Raw genomic sequence first — 20,501 nt, 5'->3', positions numbered from 1 at the left:
TGGCACCACAATTTTCCACGTCAGCACAATATTTAAAAAAGCACAATATTTAAAAAATAAAAAATAAATAAAAATTATAACACCTCAAAACCCTAGCAACCTTACCCCTCTCTCAAGTTAAGAAATATAAAGCCACGGTTTCTGCAAACTCTCTCTTTCTCCAGACGTAGGAAGCCCTAAAGCATTCAAGACCTACAAAACCCTAGCAACCTTACCCCTCTCTCAAGTTAAGAAATATAAAGCCACGGTTTCTGCAAACTCTCTCTCTCCAGACGTAGGAAGCCCTAAAGCATTCAAGATCTACAACGCACGGTATAGATTTTAGCTTATAAAGTTCAGCTTTTGTAAGGTTAGTTTTGTTTATATATTAATTAATACATAGTACTTTGTTCACCATTGAATACTCATATAATCAATTTCCAATTCAGTGTTCAAGAATTAAACCAAAATTCTAACTGCGCTATCATAAAATATTATTATTAGTATGAATTTTATGGAGTTGCGGTGTTCAATAATTAAACCAAAATTCTTTTAAATTATCTATAATATTTTGTCCTCTGAAAATTTTATCTCTTTGATTTTAGTATATTGTGTTTCTTAAGTTATAGAGAGATTTTCTTTGGTTTCTGCAAACTTTCTCTCTCTCCAGATGTAGGAAGCCCTAAACGCACGGTATAACATTCAAGATCTACAACTCACGGTATAAATTTTAACTTATAAAGTTCAGCTTTTGTAAGGTTAGTTTGTTTATATATTTAGTCCTTACGTTTAGGTTTAGGTTTAGGTTTTAAGAGATTTATATATTACTACTATGTGGCTGAATTTCCCGTGACATCAGTTTTATGTTTTTAACCAAATACATTAGGAAAGCAAGAGAAGGCACATAAATATTTAGTCCTTACGTTTAGGTTTAGGTTTAGGTTTTAAGAGATTTATATATTACTACTATGTGGCTAAATTTCCCGTGACATCAGTTTTATGTTTTTTTTTTTTTTTTAAATTTGTTTTTATGTAAGGTTAATTTGTTTACATTAGTTCTTTATCTCAAAGATAAGGCTGTTATTTCTACCGCAATAACTATTTAGGTATGTATCCCTTGCAAGCACACATGAACTTAAATTGTCTTTTAATATATGCATGCTTTATTATTTTCTAATAGTTTTCCCGTGCATCGCACGGGTTAGCGACTAGTATCATTTCAATTTGAAGTCTTTATTTATCTTCTTGATTTTATCCAGTAATAAAGTAAAGAAAAAGAGAAGTCATGGACAAAACTTTGCTTTCTTATTCAAGTAAATATCTTCAATTTTATGATATAACATTATTTATTTTTACCTTTTCATTTTAACCAAAGATTTCTTTCTCCAATGGTTGCCAAATTGATTTATAAACAAACCCTGAGCAAAAGGTTGACTTTCATCAATGGTTTTTTGCTTTTCCCAATCATTACTACCTAGAATAACAAAGATAAACAATTTTTTTAATTGAAATGATTTCCTAATTTTGAGACTTTAATTGATGAGATTAAAAAAATGAGATCTAATTTCAAACATGATAATTATTTTAGGTCTTTTTATATAATTTCATCTTTCAAAAACACGTTGGATGTAGAGTCAGTGACTCATTGGACAACGGTTATCAGTTGGATGTAGAGTTAGTGACTAAATGGACAATGGTTATCAATTTTCATCCAAATTCAACCTGTGGTTGAACTATTAATGTGGTAAATAATTTAAATAATAATTATTTAATAAAAATAAATTAAAAATTTTAATAACTAATAATATTTACTTAAAATTTTTTGCATAAGCGAAAAATTCTATGGAATATAACATACACTTTCATATTTAATATTAATAACAATATTAATTCATTTGAATCTTTTAAATATATTTGACAAAATCAAACAACGGTTAAGGTATGTATGATAGATAGAAATATTACTAGTATATTAAAATAATCGATATTAAATAATGAAATAACCTATGTTGCTAGGGTTTATTATTGGATGTATCAATATATACCAATAATAATAATAAAAATAGTAATCTATCAAAAAAAAAAAAAGAATTTTACGGATAAGGATCTGGTGCAATACCTAGGTCATAACGTATATCATGCAATTTGGCATATTTATCTCACAACAAATTTTTACTTCTTTACTTTTTAACTTTTTAACTTTTAATTTTATTTTAATTTGTTTTATTCAATGGTTGAGATTGAAAGACCATTGCCACTGGTCTCAATCCAAATTCTCCTATATAAACAACCGGTCTTCCGTTGTTTTGTACTTGTTTCGCAAGCAATACGAATTTTCCTGACTCTACAAGTACAAGACCTCTATAAATCTCTTTTCTCTTCCTAATTCTAGATCTGTTCTATTTGACTTTTTTTATTTCCTCTGTTCTTTCTTTCTCGTGTATTCAAATTTCAAACTTCTTTGTCAAGGTAACGGTTTATGACACATCCCAATTGATATTAAAAAAAAACTGGTATAAGTTTATAAACTTCATTCATATAATCTAATTCTGTGTACAAATTTTATTGAACAGAGATGGATCAGATTCATGGTGATGTTGAAAGTCAAATCTCTTTGACTATTAATGACGACGAAGTTTCAGATTCCGGGTCTGTGTGCGATGAAACAAGCCCTTTTAGGTTGTTTACTGAGGATGTATTTGTTCAAATTGGAGAAGGGAGTCTGGAATATGGCATGATAACGCGTAGCTTTCTTACGGGTATGGGATCGGTGGCAAAGTACACCAACGTTGTGGCAATACACAAGAATTCTCTTTCTACTTTGACAAGGAAAGCGAGGTTGGAATCGTTTCAGCTTTTCTCTGAGGCAGTGGCAGAAAAATGTGGTGGCAATGCTAACGTAAGACTTGGATGGTTTGGTGGTACGAGGGATGAAATTCTTGGAATTGTGAAACATGGATTTAGTCACTGTGGAAGAAGGCCTGTAAACGGCCAGTCGTATGGTGTTGGAGTTCATTTGGCTTCTACACAATTTTCCATTGATGGGTAAGTTTAAATTTATTATAATTTATTTCTTTAATTGTTTTAAAGAATTTTAGATATTGAGTGGTTGGGAATTTGGAAATAAATAAAACAAAAACTTCAAATTGGGCTTAAGTAACTGATGATATCCTTGATTGCAAGGAAACTCTAGTCAAAAGAACAAAAAGCACATTCGTTAATGGAGAACTCTCTGATGCTCAAGTAAAAATATGATATAAGGATTTTGGTTCCTTAGATGGTGTTATGTGATTTTGGAGATTTTTAATTTTAAAATACGCTATCTAATTTTTTCCTTGATTCTTATATAAGGATTTTGGTTTGGTTCCTTAGATGGTGTTATGTGATTTTGGAGATTTTTAATTTTAAAATACTCTATCTAATTTTTTCCTTGATTCTTCTTATCCTTAGAGAGATTTTCTCCTTGGTTCTCCTTATTGGTTAGGATGAGTCCTTTTCATCTTACGGTTAAAAGATCCAAAACAAAGCTAAGCTGTAACTAACTTACACATGTAAACACACACGTGAGCCACTAATCTAGCTTTAGTTATATACAAAACTACAACAACTCTAACTATGCTACACCTCTATTCTGTCGTTTAGATGCATTTGTACTATTCTTGATTCTCTTTGGCTGTGTAATACAAGATTCAGTTCTTTGACAATCATTCAACTCTTCAATCTTCATATTTGAAATTTTGAACTCTTCAATCTTCATATTTGTTACTCTAGCACTTGTTGTTGTATCATCAAATTGCTTTGCTTGTTTTGATGCATGCTTGTGCTACCCTGGTGCACTATTTGTTGCACTGTGTTGCAGCCTGAGCTGCACTGGAGTGGCAGCTAATGCACCTACGGCAGAACTGGTTTCACCATCAGGCCTCTGCATTGGAGTGGCAGCTAATGCACCTACTACAGAACTGGTTTCACCATCAGGCCTTTGACATTCCCCCTCAAGATGGACTAAGGGCGAGTAAATATTAATCAGTCTCATCTTGGAGACGAATTCAGAAAATTGCTTATATCCCAAGACTTTGGTTAACAAATCTACTAATTGGCAATGTGTTCTTACATGATTCAACAGAATCACTTTAGCCAACACTTTATCGCTCACAATGTGACAATCAATTTCTATATGCTTTATCCTTTCATGAAAAACTGGATTAGACCCTAAGTGGCAAAGTGACTGTCACAGAACAATAGTGCCTCTCTATCATGCTTAACTTGTAAATCCTTTAGTAAATAGAGAATCCACACAATCTCACAAGTTAATGCTTAACTTGTAAATCCTTTAGCAAATAGAGAATTCACACAATCTCACAAGTTAACACAACCATTGCTCTGTACTCTGCCTCAGCTGAAGACCTTGAGACAGTAGCTTGCTTCTTTGATTTCCAAGAGATGAAGGAATCTCTAAGGAAAATACAATACCATGTTACTGACCTTTTTGTGTCTGGACAAGAAGCCCAATCTGCATCACTAAAGCCTTTCACACGAAGCTCTGAGCTAGCAGATAAGAAGACCCCTCTACCTGGTTCATTCTTAAGATAGTGTAAGACCTTGAGAGCAGCATAATGAGGCTTTCGTGGCCTTGCCATGAATTGACTTAGCTTGTGAACTACAAAGTAATATCAGGCCTGGTGATAGTTAAGTACAAGAGTCTTCCTACCAATCTCCTGTATTGGCTTAGATCATCAAATAACTCACCTTCAAATTTATTGAGTTTCAAAGAGTCTGATCCATAGGAACCTTAGAGGGCATATTTCCTTTGGCACAAGGAAATTCCCTTATTTGTTCTAGCAACCTCCAATCCAAGAAAGTACCTTAACTCTCCTAATTCCTTCAACTTGAACTTCTGGTCTAACAAAACTTTAAAGTCCTCAACCCCTTTCTGATCATTACTTGCAATTTAGACATCATCAACATACAATGGCAACACAATGAAAGACACCTTGCTGTCTAATGAATAAGGAATAATCTGCCTTAGACTGAACAAAACCAAACTCAATCAAAGCTGTGGAAAACTTGGAGAACCACATTCTAGATGCTTGTTTAAGACCATAAAGAAATTTGTTGAGCTTACATACCATCTGTGACATATCCCTCTTGCTGCACTGCTCTCCTTTGCTGTGAAAGCCTGGTGGAAGTGACATGTACACCTCCTCATGCAAACCTCCATGGAGAAATGCATTGTTGACCTCCATGGAGAAATGCATTGTTGACATCAAGCTGATTGAGAAACCAACCTTTCACAGTAGCAACAGCAAGCACACACTTGACAAATACCAGTTTAGCAACAAGAGAGAAAGTGTCAATGTAATCTAGCCCTTCCTTTTGGGTGAAACCCTAAGCAACAAGTCTGGCTTTATACCTCTCAACTGAACCATTTGACTAGTATTTACCAGGTGGTAGATTAGTGATAGTTCATGTATTGTTAGCTTCCAATGCCTTAATTTCAACATCTATAGCATCCTGCCATTTGGGATTACCTACTGCTTGTGGTAAAAGGTAGGTTCTGGAATTGAGGAAATTTTTCTTATCCTTAGAGAGATTTTCTCCTTGGTTCTCCTTATTCTTTGATATAAGAATTTTGGTTTCTTCTTGGTTTCTTGGATGGTTTTATTGAGGCTTACTGAGGTTGAGTAGTTTTTGAAGGACTCATCTTACAGCTAAGTTGCTTCTTGGTTTATGTATGTTCCTTCACCAAGGTAGGGCTAGATCAAATCTAAGGTGTCACACTGTCACCTATTACTATGCTCATCAACAATTAATAGTAACAAAAAATCTATTTTGTTTTTTATGTGGAATATATCAATTGTACAAAAAAATCAATTATGTTTTTTTATATGGAATATATCAATTGTGTTGTATGATGACAATTTATATTTTTTTTCAAAAAAAAAAAAAGTTAAAATACAAAATTCCTAAGTTTAGGCTAATGTTAGATACTACCAAAACTTTCAACTGAAAATTTCGCTACTCTTTCTTGCTTTATTCTCAATCTCTAGTTGAGTTCTCGCACGATGTGCGGTGTAATTTATTATTAGTTTTCTCCAATATTTCAATAAGTTTTGCCAAAAATCTTGTAACTTAACTGATTAACACCTCAATTTCCAATAGAAACATTTAGAATTCAGATCTCCACTCCCAATTATCGATGTATAAAAGAGACATTTTAATAAATTTTATTGTAAAAAATTGTAATCTTTAGTTATTTTATATATAGACAAAATAGAAATGCACTAAGATTAGCATAGTGATTTGATCATATTATATATATGTATTTACAAATTGAAAATTGCATGATATAGAAGCTAATATAGATAGGCATGTTTCATGCCTACAAAAAAATGCATGTATCTTTCAATTTATTTATTTATTTATTTTTTTAACATTTATGATTGTATGTTACTAAAATTTTTTCCCCTTTTTGTTAGACATGGTTTCAATTGTTGCAAAAACAACTAAATTTGAGAAAAAATTCCATATTTCAAATCAATTGTTTCTCACATTAAAAAAAAAAAAAAAAAACCAATTGTTTCTCATATAAATCTTAGAAAAATGATATTAAAATTTCATTATGCTTAAAATAATTAATATAACAAAATAAACATATTTATTATATTAGTAATTTTTCTAATTACATAGAATACATATTACAGTGTTAGTTTCACACAAACACATACTTACGCGCACACACACTCACACAAAGAAGTTGGGAAATTTAAGGGATTAAGATTAATTTTAGTGAATTCATAAATATTTATTTATTTTAATGACTTTTGTGACAATTGTTGTTAAAACAACTAAACATGAGTAAGAATGTCATATTCTAAATTTATTATTGTTATTCCAACTAAAAATTATTTTGTATATAGAGTTTATAAAAATAATTATATAAATTCATTTAATATAAATAATTAATGCACAACAATAGATAATTAATATATATATATATATATACATATATATATATATTTACTTTATTGGCTAATTCAATGAACTAATACTTTAATATAAATACAAATTTTGTTGAAGTAAAAAACTAAATAAAGAGAATTTCAAGGAATGCACCATATGGCATAACCTCATACTTTTCGACATGATGTATCTGCTTTTATATATATATTAGCTTGTAACTTCATGCATATGCATGAATACACTTAAAGATATACAATAAGATACATAATATAATTCATATATATATAATTTAAATACTATTAATAGTCATTTTTATATTTTGTTAACTTTTTAAAAAAATTTGTAAGGATATTATTAGGTATAAAATGTAAATTGTCTATTTTAAAAAAAAAAAATTATTGTGAAGCACTTTTTATTTTTATTTTTTATGATTCATTTATTCCAGACTCTTTGGTTTTTGTTTTTAATAACTTACTTGGATGAATATTTATCATGTGGTCCTACATTTGATTCTAAAATTAAGAAATAAAATTTTTTAAGAATAAATAATTCAAAACACATAGTACAAAATTGGAACTCTAATTTGAAATTATAAATTGAGTTTCTCTCAGCTTCACTTATTATTATATATATAGATATATAGGTTGGTTGATTGGTTACTTTGTCACTCTCTCATGTATATATCATTGAGAGACTTGTGTAGTCTTGACAATTTGAAGAAAGTATAAAACTTGGAGGAGAAGGAGAACTTTTAAACAGTGTTAAGTATTGTTTGTGCTCGATAACAAATTAAATATTTTTGAAAAGCCTTCACCAAGAGGGTAGTTTTTGTATTTTACCCTTAAAGGGACATATACTTCGAGTGTGTAAATAAGTTAATTTGAACTCCATTAAGTGATCATTGCGTTAGTATGTCATAAATCACAATCAACACTCCATCCCTCCCACCCACCAAAAGATAAACTAAGCAAAATAAAATATAGTTATAATACATAGAAAACGTGGATTTGCTATGCTTCTGAAATGTTTTTATATTTTTACTAGCGCATTATCCTCTGATGTTGACGAAGATGGGTTGAAGCATATTTTACTATGCCGAGTCATAATGGGAAATATGGAAGTGGTTTGTCCTGGTTCCAACCAGTTTCATCCAAGTTCTCAGAATTTCGATTCTGGTGTGGACAATCTCTTGGCTCCTAGAAGATACATTGTGTGGAGTGCTAATATGAATTCTCACATTTTTCCAACCTTCGTCATAAGTTTCAAGGTCCCTTCCGTAAATGGTAAGCAATTCAATGTTGTTTACATTCTCTGATAAATTACCATTTGTTCCAAAAGCGTAAATCATTGGAAATAGTGAATTCAATCGTTGAATTATAATTTTGAGTCTCTCCCTCACACGTTGCACATATTCCTCCTTAATTGTTAGTGAATGATAAATAATTCCAACTTAGGAAGCACAAATATTTCATTTAGGGTGTTGTACTCATGTCGTTTTCGTGTTATACTGGTGTTATATAAGTCCTTTCATGCTATAATTTTTCAAAAATTTTTTGCGTCGCAGTGTTGTACTTGTACCGTGTTCGTGCTTTCTAGATTCTAACATTCTTTGTCTTGAACTTTTATTGATTTTACTATTACAATATAAAACTATGGTTGGTTTGTTAAAAATGCTCAGATTTTCTAAGTGTGCAAGCAAATGTTCCAAAACCCAGAACATCGTTAATGACGTTTTCTGCTCTGATATCCATACTTTCAAGGTTCTTAAATCCACCTAAAATGGCTCTGATCGACAAATCCTATAACGATTTCCGGGTAAGCCAATCATAATCTTCATGTAATTGTATGTGTAGCCTTTTTAAATTTTGGGCATTACTTGATTGTGCTTGCCTTTTGATCACAGGGAAATAAGATCACGAGACCACAATTTATAAATAGCTTGAGGCTTATAGCTGGAGATGGGTTATTACTTGAAGTACTCAAACCTTACACACAAGGTGTGCACTTTTTATTTTATTTTATTTTTATTTTGTTTTATTTATTTATTAGCAAAGAAATAGCCATATTGTAGAAAGTGTTCCTAAAGTTTTTCTCTCTCTTTTTTATTTTATTTTAATTTTTTTAGAGTGTATTTTTATTTTATTTTTTCTATTTTTGAGATCTTTAAGGAGAGTAGTTCTTTGGGAAGATTTTAAGTGTTTTGTTCTCAATATCATTTTAAGAGTATCTCCATCTGTCTCTATTTTTTTCAACTAAATTTAGAGAAAAACTACTTTTTATTTTATTTAACTATTTTTTCAAATACTTTTTTCTAACAGATTTTTCTTTCTTTATCTCATTTAAATATTATTTTTTTCAGTATTTCTTTATACTTAGATAAATATTATTGTATATTTTATTAAGTTGGTTTTTATACTAGCAAAAAAAAAAAAAAAAAAAAACATAAATAGAGAGTATGTTGGAATATGATTTTGCAGGTTCACTCTCCAATTTGTTGAAAATTTGGTTTTAGAGAGCTTATTGGATACGTAGGTTCACATACTTTTATGCGAGTCATGACTCATGAATGAAATTTGCTCTTTTGTTCTGCAGAAAGATCAAAGATGAGGCAAAATGCAAATTAATAGTTGCAGCATATGTTGATGCTGAGGGTACAAGATTAATGGTGCGGCAGATACGTGGTGATGAAGTTGTTTCTCGTTTAACAAGTACATTGCTTTAGGGAATACATTCCTTATTTCAGTTTTAGCCTAGAGAATAAATTCATTCAAGTTTAATTCATAAAAATAAAAAAAAAATAAAAAATCATTCAAGTTTGAATTTGCTGTTTCATGTTCAACTTTCAAGTGGTTCTCTTAAAGAGGATTTGTTTTGCTTACGGATTGTTTTAATAGAAAACATCAGACTTCTTTACTTGTTTGCTTTTTATTTATTAATTATTTGTTTCTCTACCTTCAATTTTTTTTTTGGGGGGGGGGGGGGGGTGGTGGTGGTGGTGGGGGTTTTTGTTTAATCATCTATAGGTGGCTAATCTTCAAAATAAATTATTGTATGTGTTGGTACCTTGAAATCATGTGCCATACAAACCCATAAATAAATATGAGTAATGTCTCTTACACACATCTTGTTGCACACTCTATACACGCAATTTAGTTTTTGAACTGAAAACATGTTGAAGTCACGATTTTAGTTTGAAAATTAAATTGTAATAGGGCCCAAATTAACTTGTTAAGGCTGGTTAATATGGGATTAAATGGTGTCATGTCATATTATTGTTGTCTTGCTAAAATGAACTTAATCTTTGCTTGCATAGCGAGTTGTGAGGGGGAGTACTAGAATAATTAAGGGGAGTCATGATCCACACATGAACAGGACAGGAGTGTTAAAATATAGAAGTAAAAAAATTCACTCTCTTTAATTGCAATAGAATCTTATATGATTTGTTTGGTTATGTTTGTGTGATAAGAAGGGTACTTTTTTTTAATGACAATCCTACAAAATTTAGGTGCTTTGATATCCACTATTTTTTCATGTGTAAAGTGTGGATATTCTTGAAAAATGTGGATATTGTGTAAAGTATTGTAAAACAATAATTTGCCAGAGTTTAGATACATCAAAATTGTTAGTGAATGCGAATTGAAATTGGCTTCCAAGACCCCTACGCAATGTTGTTCCTCGTGTGGTTGGAATAGTCTCTATCGAGGGTTGTTGCAAAGGCAAATTGTGGGTTCCTTTTTTTTTTTTTTTTAAATTTGTCTAGTAATGACCATGACTCATGAGAACATTATTGTGTTTAATTTTGTGGTTTGTCCATACCCATTAGGCAAATCAATAACACAGAAAAAATAAATGCATAAAAAAGCACAAGGAGGGAAAAACATAACTTAAAGAGCTAGCTCTCTTCTATATATGAAAAGATGCAATGGTATGCATTCTCTTCTCTTAAACCACAGGAACAGAAGTCGAGTGTAGAGGAAAGAAAGATGTCATGTTGGGGTCAAGCTAAATTAGGTTTAGAATTAGACATTTCTATAACTCTGTGTGATGGGTTTCCAGCACAGATCATCATGATCAAAAGGGCTTTCCATTTTGACTCTCTGAGTAATTGACACAGGTACCAAGCAAAGCCCTTTGCTCCTTAGGTCTAGCTGTTCTCCAATTTCCTGCTGAAATTTCCATTTTGTAAACAACAACGGTTAGAGAAGGATTATATATAAATCATTTATAGAAAAAAATTTATGTTTTTGCTTCCAAATTAAATTGAAAATTGAAAATTACTATCATTTTTATTACAGAAAACTTACAGACTGACATGTCAAAAAATGTGATCAGTGCTTGCTTTATGAATATAATGAATAAATGTCTGATCAATTATTTTTATTATAATTGATGACATATCAATTTGTAAGGCCTATATAATCAAATTTAATTTGCAGTATATGTCATTGATCTGAACTAGGACTTTTGTATCATAGTAAATTACACCCCAAAAAAAATGTACAATTTAAAAAGTCACTGCATGTTTACCGGTTGTTGACTTGAACTGTTGTATGAGCTACTCAGCAATTGAAACAAATTCTGTCACAATCCCCCACCAAAAAAAGAAGAAGGAGAATCTTAAGGATGTGTGATGATAATTTAAATTTCAAAACATATTTAAAAGTAGCGAAAAAGTAGCTAGCAAGTTGCAACAAGCAAAAAACCAAGCTTGAATCCCCTCTCTTATCATTTTCCTTTTGTTATTCCCTCTCTGACTATTTATTATGTTAAAGTGAAGCATGATTAGGCAAAGAGAGATATATACCTGAATTTGTTCATGAAGTAACTTGATGTAAAGAGAAGCCTCTTGAAGAACTGATGCAGTGTCAGTCTGCAATAAATTTATTCAAAACCCTGGTTTCATTTACTGTAAAATTTTTCAATTTTGAGAATTGTAATGACCATTAAGATTAAACATCCTAATGAGTTGCAAGTGCTAACCTTTCCATACGGAGAGACCAGCTTTTGAAGAGCTGTGATCTTGTCACTAAGCTTTTGGCTTCTCCTCACAGGCACGTGCAGCTGCAAACATAAAATAGAGAAGCTGATCAAGGAAGGGCAATACATGCTAAATGAAATTTAGATACAGTTCCTTGGGTGTTTTCTCAAATTATATTTACCAAGGAAGCAAGAATAGTATTATGTTATATTGGCCATTGCATACACATGATTGAATACTTCAATTTAATTGGACCTTTCAAAGTACAATATCTAAGAAACTATACCTAAGTTTTACTCAAATACTAACCAATCAAATTTTATTTAGGAAGCCGTAGGCTCCTAGGGGCTAGAATATGCTATTTTTCCTTTTAATGATTTCTTAGTTTCGAAAATACCATCAAAACATGATATATCATTTTCATTTATGTAATTTCACTTACTCTTTGCTCTTGGATTTGCGTCGGTGCTCTTCTGACTTGATGTTGCCATTGTTTTTCAGTGGTTGTGGTCATGTTTCTCTTGTTTCTCTTCCATTCTTTCAATTCCATCATGTTATCAAGAATATCAGTGCCTGTTTTGGGCAATAAGTCATTGACCTCAATTGGACGTTTCCTTGCATTTGGCATGGTCTGCAAGTCCTGAAAAAGCAAATCAATAAATAGGGTACCTTTAAAAAATTGGACTATTTGTCTTTAACAATTAATTTTGTTTAAAGATAAGCCAAGATCATATAGTATTAGGTGTGATCCCCATCATCAGCCCTCCAATTAATGTTCACTTAATTCATCCAAAACAAAAATCTAGAAGTTGAATTCCAAATATATTAATTGTTAATTAAGTGAAAATATCAAAAGTTTATTTATTGTTATTATTATGGAGCTGAAGATTCAAGGTGGGACATATAGCCATGAGTGTTGCTGTCATCATTAACAATTAAGAGTTTTGAATATAGTGACTAATAAAAGAGAGAATGTGTATATACTTCTACAGATTGTGGAATTGAAGGTTTCTGGCTAAGCAACATCAACTGGTGAGGAATGTCAGTACAGATGGAGGTACCACCAGATTGATAACCTGTCATAAAAGAAGGCAATTTAGTCTCTCTATTTACCATGCATCTATGCATTAACTTGCAAAATTATAGCTCAGAGTAGTTGACTAGTTGGTATATCTATATATTACTAAAAGCTGAAGCGTAGTGTTTAATGTTGCTGCTCTCACATTGCATCACATCAGTTGCCACGTCATTCTTTTTTTTCTTTTCTTTTTTAAAATATAATTTGTCCTACAATTTTTAAATGGTTTTTACAATTTTCAGCCCTATAAATGCAGTCCACTACTTATTTATTTACTTCCACTATCACCCTATAATAAATTCAGCCCACTACTTATTCATTTACTTCTACTATCACCCTATAATAAATCTGTATAATTAATTTAGCCCACCTCTTATTTATTTAGTTCCACTATCAAGCCTAACCCAAAACCTTTTCGGTTCAGTTTTAGGGTTTTGTGTGAGCCTTTTTCAGCTTAAAGGAAAAAAAAAAAAAAAAAAACAAAAAAAAACGTTGAAGCCTTTTAAGCTTTAGGTTTTTATTTTTATTTATTATTTATTTTTTTTTATAATTGTTTTTAACATTTATTTATTTTTAATATTTACACTTTTCCAACTTTTCTCTCTCCCTTACCATTTCATCTCCCCACTACTTCTTCAATCTTTCTCCAATCTTTCTCCCTCCCTTACCTTTTCATCTCCCCACTATCCTCTACATTAATATCATTCTTCTTCTTTCCCTTCATCTTCCTTTATTTTTATCTCTTCTTATTCACATCCTCTTACTATAAATTTGTCACTATCTCTTCTATTCTATGCATAGTTTTCCCTCACAAAAAAAAGGTTCCCTCTCTCTCTCTCTCTCTCTCTCTAAAATTTTTGGTGGATTTTTTTATTTTTCTTGCATCTCTACTTTAGGTTGATAATTTTTTATATTCTTTAAAACTCTATTTTGGGTTAATGTGATTTAGTTTAGTTTTTTAAATTGTGATTTAGTTTTGTTTTTTAAATTGTTGTTATTGTTTTTATTTTTTATTTTTTATTCTCTTTGATTGTTAAATGTTATCCTATTGCGTTCTAAAGAATTAAATATAGCATATAAAAATATAATATTATTCTATTATATAGCATAATTTGGATAATTTGATATTTATTTTGTTACATAGAATGTTTTTTATAGTGCTCAATTTAGATGTTAAACTATGAGATTTTACTAATTTTTGTTTATTTTCTAATCCTTTGTTGTGGACAAAGTACTCTTAATAGTTGTATTAGAAGTACTTTATAATACCATTTATTTAAAGAAAAGCAAATGTTAGCCAAACGAAAATAATCAGATAGGTTACAAATTTTAACTTTTGCAATTTTATTCTTAGATTTTGCTAATAATTGTTTATTTGATAATATGTTTTGGACAGCCAAAATTATAATTTCTACAAAAAAAATAACCTTAATAGATTATCAAAAACAAAATTTTATCCTAATATTGGTTCAATTAATCATTGTTAAGTTTTATTAATTTTTTTAGTTTATGTTTTTTTGGTGTTTTGGACTGTTCTTATATTACATTTATGATTGTTCTTATAATAAATAAAAATATAATTACGAAATACATTATTAATTATTAGATTAGTTTAAATTGTAAAAAAAAATTTAATAAAACCACCATAAAAATAATTATCACACGCAACGCACAGGTTTACGGCTAATGAAGAATAAAGGGTAAATGAAATTAGGCTTAGACTAGAAAAAATGTTCCTAAGCTTAAGGCAGATAGGGAAATTCACCTAACCTGATTGATAGCTATAGTTGATAAGGGACCCAAAAGGAACAGTAAAGCATTCATTTCCCAATGGCTGGTTGTCACAGAAGCCACTGCCATGGACGTTTCTGCAAAAGAGTACAAAAGGAAACTATTAGTGGACCAACCCGGTAGTGAATTTTGACACAGGGGGTTGAGACTAAATAAAACTTCAATAAGACTAATGAGTAATGACATAATTAAACAAATTTCACTTCTTTTTTTTCTTCACAACAGTGATAAATTGTGATTAGTGTATGATAAAAGTGATATAAGTAATGGTCTCATATAAAAGGATGTACTAATCATAATTTATCATCTCAACTGGAAAAAGTAGCGAAATTTCTTTTGTCAATGATAAATTGTGATTCGTATCCGATAAAAGTGATATTAATAATAGTCTCATATAAAGAGATGTACTAATCATAATCTATCATCTCAACGGGAAAAGGTTGTGAAATTTCTTTTGTCGGTAACATTATTGAATAAGAGTTTGTAGTATTTATTCCTAATGTGAAAGTCACAAATTTTTCTAAAAAATATCATATCAATGTTGGATTTCTATTTTCTAAGTGCATGTATGTTTAAAAGTACGGACAAAATAGGGAGTCACCTTCAATTACCTTTTACTTTGACCTTTGAATAGCGAAATGAATTGGAATCTAGTGATCTACTACTCTAAATTGAAGATATTAATAAGAGTGTCGGGCACTCACTCACACAACTCACAAGCATAAGTACAAGGTATCGTTTTCAAATGCAAGCTCATGAGTCATGACCATATCACTGGTACCAACTTGCAAGCTTCGGTCAAGCTTCAGAAGTAAGGTCTGGATTTTTTTCATTTTTAAAAATTTTGGGGGAAAGGCACAAGTAGTCTAGCTCTACTTCAATCCCATCTCAATATTTATTTATCATTTGAGAGTTGGAAGGCAAGATTTGATTACAAAATCCAGCAATACGGTAGAAAATTGAGCTATGCTATTAGTCTATGAGACAGAGATTTCAATCAGCATCCTTTCCCTGCAGAAATTGTAAATTATTCAAATCTCTTTTAACTTTCTTCTTGGGCCCATGTGGGTATGTATATAGAATTTCATTCCAACTAAAAACAATGGTATGCCCATAACTGTTTGAAGAAAATTGAGCTCCAAACTGGTTTAAAGAAATCTCTTTCAATTCACTATGTGACTTTTATAAGACGATCTATGTATATTATTTGAACAAATTATGTGATTCATAAAATAAATCATGTAACTTAACTATACATTAATAATCTCTTCAGTGGTCACATAGTGAGTCCCCATGTTTTAGGTCGGAGGAAATTACACCAATAGAGGAAACATTTTTTCCTATTTGGGGACTATATGTCATGTCAGAATATGTTTTTATTTTATTTTTTGAGAAGATGTCAGAATATGTTGGCTTGTAAAATTCATTTTAAATATAATTTTTCCCCATCTTTTTAAAAAAGCGTTTGATTGGTTCTTCGCCGGTTTCCCATTCCTATCTGCTTTCGGCAATGGGCCATAAGCATAGGCTTTCTACCTATGAACTTTCTTTATAGCCAAACTTGAAGTAGTGATATGATTGGAGAACCGTGAAAAAGCTAGTGTTAAGCAAAATGCATTCACACCAAACTCTTTCAAAGTCTCTCCCTACCTACTTTTATACTGTATAGAGATGACCTTCACGTATAGTATGGCAGTGGAAGGGCGAAAAGGCTTAATAGAGGGCACCAACCACACCCGATGACAAATTAAGCTTTGTCCCAGGTGGTAGGGCCATGCATTTTTTTTGAGGAACCATTAGTGAAATTACATATAAATTTTATTTTTTGTAAAAAAGGAGGAAAGAAAATTTTAGAAGTCAGGTCAACACCTCTCAAACCTCCCCCCCCCCCCCCCCCCCCTCAGGGCCTCAGTCCCTCTGCTAGTGCTCTATACTTTCAAATGTGAAACTTCACCCCTACACTTTTATTATTGTGCCAAATATACTTAGAAAATAGAAATTATTAAACATTTGAGGCTATTATTAGTGAGTTTTTGTTTGACACATCAATAGAAGTATGGGGTTTAAGGTAATACATTTGAGAGTATGAGGTTTTCCACAATGACAAAATTAAAAGTAGTGCTATTACAACCCTTGGTCAGGGAAACATTTGGGTTTGATTTACCATGATTACCTAACTCTTAAGGTCATGGGATCATACATGTGTAGGGCTTATCTTATGGATTAGGAAGTGACTAGTCCTACGATCTTATCTTTCTTTTTGTTTTATTAAAAAAGAAAAAGGAAAAAAAAGAGAAAGTAGTAATATGATATGACAGATTATAGAGGGTAGCGATCTGTGATAAAATAGTATTTCTTTTTGTTGGAATTATAATAATGGTGAGAAAGAATTCATACACTTCGCTATCCATCGGCATAGCCATAGAGACATCCAAATTTGGCACTTGGACTTGATTGATACCTGGATAGAATTTAAAAAATAATAATAATAAATAAATAAATTGTCAGCTACATCTTCCAAAGGCCAATCAATTATTTGAACCGACCAAAGACAAAGTTTTTAGTCTCCATTAAGAGCCAAAAAAAGAAGAAGAAAGAAAGACATTACCAAAGCTGTGAAGCTGTGAGGAGATGGGTTGAAGAAGAGCATTCCTCATTTTCAGAGTGAAAGCGATGCTTGCAGATCAGAACCTCGTACTGAAAAACCTTGATGCAAAGCTTTGAGCCTGGCCAGTGGCCTAATATGCAATTCAAAACAGAACGAGTCTCATTTTATGATTTGGAATGACCATTGACTACATATTGATATTATAAAACATATACATGTTCTTTGGAAGCTATATCCAATGCCCTAAAATATAAAACTCGATGAAGAGTGACTATCATAGTAAGGTTTGAAAGAACCATGCATACATTTAAGTAAGAGGAATTGAAAACTTTTTCTTCTTTGAAGCCAATACATGTAGCTTTTCAAGAGAAAAAATAAAATGAAACTGAAATATATTCAAAAGAGACGTGTATGTAAACTTTTTTTTTTTTTTAAAGTAACTTTGATCCAAACAAATTCGTGTATATACCATGTCAACAGGTTATCTTCGATATTTTTCAATTTGAATTTCTTGAAGAAATCTCAAACTCTAAACTCAAGAAGAAAATATTTTCTCTTCCTCAAAAAAAAGAAAAAAAAGAAGAAAATATTTTCAATTTGTGGTTGGAAAACATCAACAAAAAATCAGAATTCACAAATGGAAAGATCAATGAAAGTAAAATAGCATTAATATCATATATAGTAAAAAAAAACTGAACAAAAATTTAAGCTTGAACCCTTCATAGTATGTCATTTAGAGCTAATTAATTCCTCACCTCTGATCTGAAACGCAGAGAATAACTACTCTCTCTCTCAGTTTCTTCAGGCTAAAGCTATAGTAACTTGTTTTGTAGCCACATGATATCAATAGAATAAAAGGACCTATATATATAGTAAGGAATTTTCTCGATGAGGATGTTTTTGGTGATGGTGGGACTTTTAGGGTTTCTTTGAGTGTTGCAACGGTTCATTCCTTTCAAAGATAATTCTGTGGTCACAAACTCACAAGCTTATTTGTTGCTTGAAAGGAATGGAATACGTCCAGGTAACTAAGAAGGTAGAACAGGAGGGCGGCTTTTGTAATTGAATTATCATAAATAGTTGATTTCGCTTTCACTTTATTTGACTATAACTTTTTTAATTATAATAATGCATGTATACTAGTTTTTTTTTTTTTTTTTGAGAATGCATGTATACTAGTTGCTAATATATACATTTACAAGTATTATTATGATAATTGTTAGTCACTCAGCAAAAAAATGATAATTGTTAGTCAAAATATAAGAGTTTGAAACTAAGGGTGTGTTTGGATTGAACTTATTGTTGCTAAAACTGAAAACTGAAAACACTGTAGCAAAATAATTTTTAAATGTGTAAATAGTACCGTGGGATCTATTTTTAATATTTTTTAATGAATAAAGTGACTGTGGATCCCATAAACAGTACTGCTACAATACCGCTACAGTACCGCTACAGTGCCGTTTGTCCCCCTTCTCTGCAAAACGCGTGAAATGTAAAAAAAAAAAAAAAAAAAAAAACAAAACGCAGCTTGGAAACACAGACTTGGAATCCAAACACACACTAAATGGATGAGAATTAATTTGCCTCAGATATGGATATTCCTTTTGTTTTGAACGGGTTGTCACTACTCAATAATATCCCATGCACCTTCATTTAATTTTGGGGGAGGGGTTGACTCATAGGAAGCACTATATTATTATTGATAATGCTTTGTTCAATGTTTATAATAAAAATTATGTTGTCAAATCATAATGATATCACTTTTTTTTTAAAAAAAAAATTCCTTAATTGATGTTTGATATGATCACTACATGAAAAGGGTGAACTTATTTGTTTGATCTTATATGCATTGTTTAGCATGTGATGATGTTGTTTCATTACAATAATTAGTTTGCTTTTTTCATGTAACAGAGTTGGCAAAGTATGTACCTTAAATGGTTTACCACTATATAGGGAAAGTTATATCTTTTTAAAATTATGGAGTTATAAATTAATTTTTAGAATTTTAAATATAATTTTATTAAGTTTAAAAATCAAAATTTCGCCTAGTATATATATATATATATATATTTATATGTATGTATATATATATATATTTATAAGTATATATATTTTTTTAAGAAAGTTTTAACTTATTACATCTGTTTCTGATGAGAGTTCTTTATTATCAAACCAAACTATTGTCTATGTAAAAGCATTTTCATATAAACACCTTACCAAATGATGTATTTGTATAATTACTTAAACATGGACTTAGTACCCATTTAGATAGCACGTTTACATGTTTGCGTCTGTTTATTTTTTTATTTTTTGGAAGCGTGTTTCTCAGTTTCTATGGCTGTGGTAGCTTTTCAGTGGGTCTCGTGCATTGTTCACAGGACCCACAAACTTTTTTTTTTCAACAAAATTTTCATTAAAAATAGGTCCCACGGTATTATTCACATATTTAAAAATTATTTTGTTACAGTATTTTCAATTTTCAACAAAATAAGCAGTATCCAAACACACCCTTAATAAAAGTTATCATAATAATTTAGTTTTATGCACCACTCTAATTTTATCAGATGTAGCCTATGTGGACCATAATAATTTAGTTTTGAATTCATAGCCAAAAGAATTTTAAGTAGACCTTTGTTGTCTTAAAAATACATAAGTTTGCCATGTTAACATTTAGAGTGAGTTTAAATACCGCTTATTTTTATTGAAAACTGAAAACAAAAAAATAAGAAAAAAAAATTTACTATTCACTAAAGAGTTACTGTAGATATGCTTATTTGCACTGTTCATTCCCATGAACAATGCAATAGGCGCTGGTTAAAAAAAGAAAAAAAGAGAGGTCTGAAATGCATTTTGCTTCCAAACATGGACGCAATAATCGGTACCCAAATGGTACCTTAATTTTTTTAATGGTCTTGTTGGGATCGAGGATGGTAACCGACGTTACTCTTACACCTTTTATATATATATATATATATATATATATATATGCACTCCTTCATGTATAGCAAAATTACACTATTCTATGTAACAAAATTGTTTTAAAAACTTTCGAAACTCAACCTTTCTTTTCTATGTTTTTTTTTTTTTTTTTTAATTATCATTTCTAA

The 20,501-nt window shown here is 30.7% G+C and overlaps 2 protein-coding genes across 3 annotated transcripts; one reads left to right on the top strand and one right to left on the bottom strand.

The window, feature by feature from the left end:
- The first annotated feature begins 2,413 nt into the window (after positions 1 to 2,413).
- Positions 2,414 to 9,814, top strand: LOC115954498 (probable inactive poly [ADP-ribose] polymerase SRO2). Its single transcript, XM_031072362.1, has 6 exons — positions 2,414 to 2,448; positions 2,553 to 3,024; positions 7,984 to 8,222; positions 8,618 to 8,754; positions 8,843 to 8,936; positions 9,532 to 9,814. Exons 2-6 carry the CDS (start codon positions 2,555 to 2,557, stop codon positions 9,561 to 9,563), a joined length of 972 nt encoding a protein of 323 aa, XP_030928222.1. The 5' UTR covers positions 2,414 to 2,448; positions 2,553 to 2,554; the 3' UTR covers positions 9,564 to 9,814.
- Positions 9,815 to 10,817: 1,003 nt separating this feature from the next.
- LOC115954483 (transcription factor bHLH114-like) lies at positions 10,818 to 18,358 on the bottom strand. 2 transcript variants are annotated; one of them, XM_031072343.1, is made up of 10 exons: positions 18,150 to 18,236; positions 17,395 to 17,524; positions 17,184 to 17,247; positions 14,766 to 14,863; positions 12,902 to 12,993; positions 12,360 to 12,557; positions 11,920 to 12,000; positions 11,744 to 11,809; positions 11,467 to 11,517; positions 10,818 to 11,105 (listed from the first exon to the last, which is right to left on the bottom strand). In XM_031072343.1, exons 2-10 carry the CDS (start codon positions 17,441 to 17,443, stop codon positions 10,959 to 10,961), a joined length of 846 nt encoding a protein of 281 aa, XP_030928203.1. In that variant the 5' UTR covers positions 17,444 to 17,524; positions 18,150 to 18,236; the 3' UTR covers positions 10,818 to 10,958. The 2 variants fall into 2 exon arrangements, with proteins under 2 accessions (XP_030928203.1, XP_030928204.1); XM_031072344.1 differs by lacking the exon at positions 11,467 to 11,517 and having other exon boundaries at positions 10,818 to 11,102; positions 18,150 to 18,358.
- Between the last annotated feature and the right edge of the window lie 2,143 nt (positions 18,359 to 20,501).

This window comes from Quercus lobata, chromosome 8, assembly GCF_001633185.2.
Source record: "Quercus lobata isolate SW786 chromosome 8, ValleyOak3.0 Primary Assembly, whole genome shotgun sequence".
NCBI lineage: Eukaryota > Viridiplantae > Streptophyta > Magnoliopsida > Fagales > Fagaceae > Quercus > Quercus lobata.
This window is presented reverse-complemented; position numbering and strand designations above follow the sequence as displayed.

What these genes read in the sequence shown, in the direction of transcription:
- LOC115954498 (XM_031072362.1), top strand. Translation starts at nt 2,555, where the DNA reads ATGGATCAGATTCATGGTGATGTTGAAAGTCAAATCTCTTTGACTATT. An exon ending in CAAGGTCCCTTCCGTAAATG is followed by an intron (nt 8,223 to 8,617) that starts GTAAGCAATTCA and finishes AAAAATGCTCAG; the next exon opens with ATTTTCTAAGTGTGCAAGCA. An exon ending in ACTCAAACCTTACACACAAG is followed by an intron (nt 8,937 to 9,531) that starts GTGTGCACTTTT and finishes TTTGTTCTGCAG; the next exon opens with AAAGATCAAAGATGAGGCAA.
- LOC115954483 (XM_031072343.1), bottom strand. Translation starts at nt 17,443, where the DNA reads ATGAGGAATGCTCTTCTTCAACCCATCTCCTCACAGCTTCACAGCTTT. An exon ending in CTCACAGCTTCACAGCTTTG is followed by an intron (nt 17,248 to 17,394) that starts GTAATGTCTTTC and finishes AATTCTATCCAG; the next exon opens with GTATCAATCAAGTCCAAGTG. An exon ending in CAATTCCACAATCTGTAGAA is followed by an intron (nt 12,558 to 12,901) that starts GTATATACACAT and finishes TTGCTTTTTCAG; the next exon opens with GACTTGCAGACCATGCCAAA.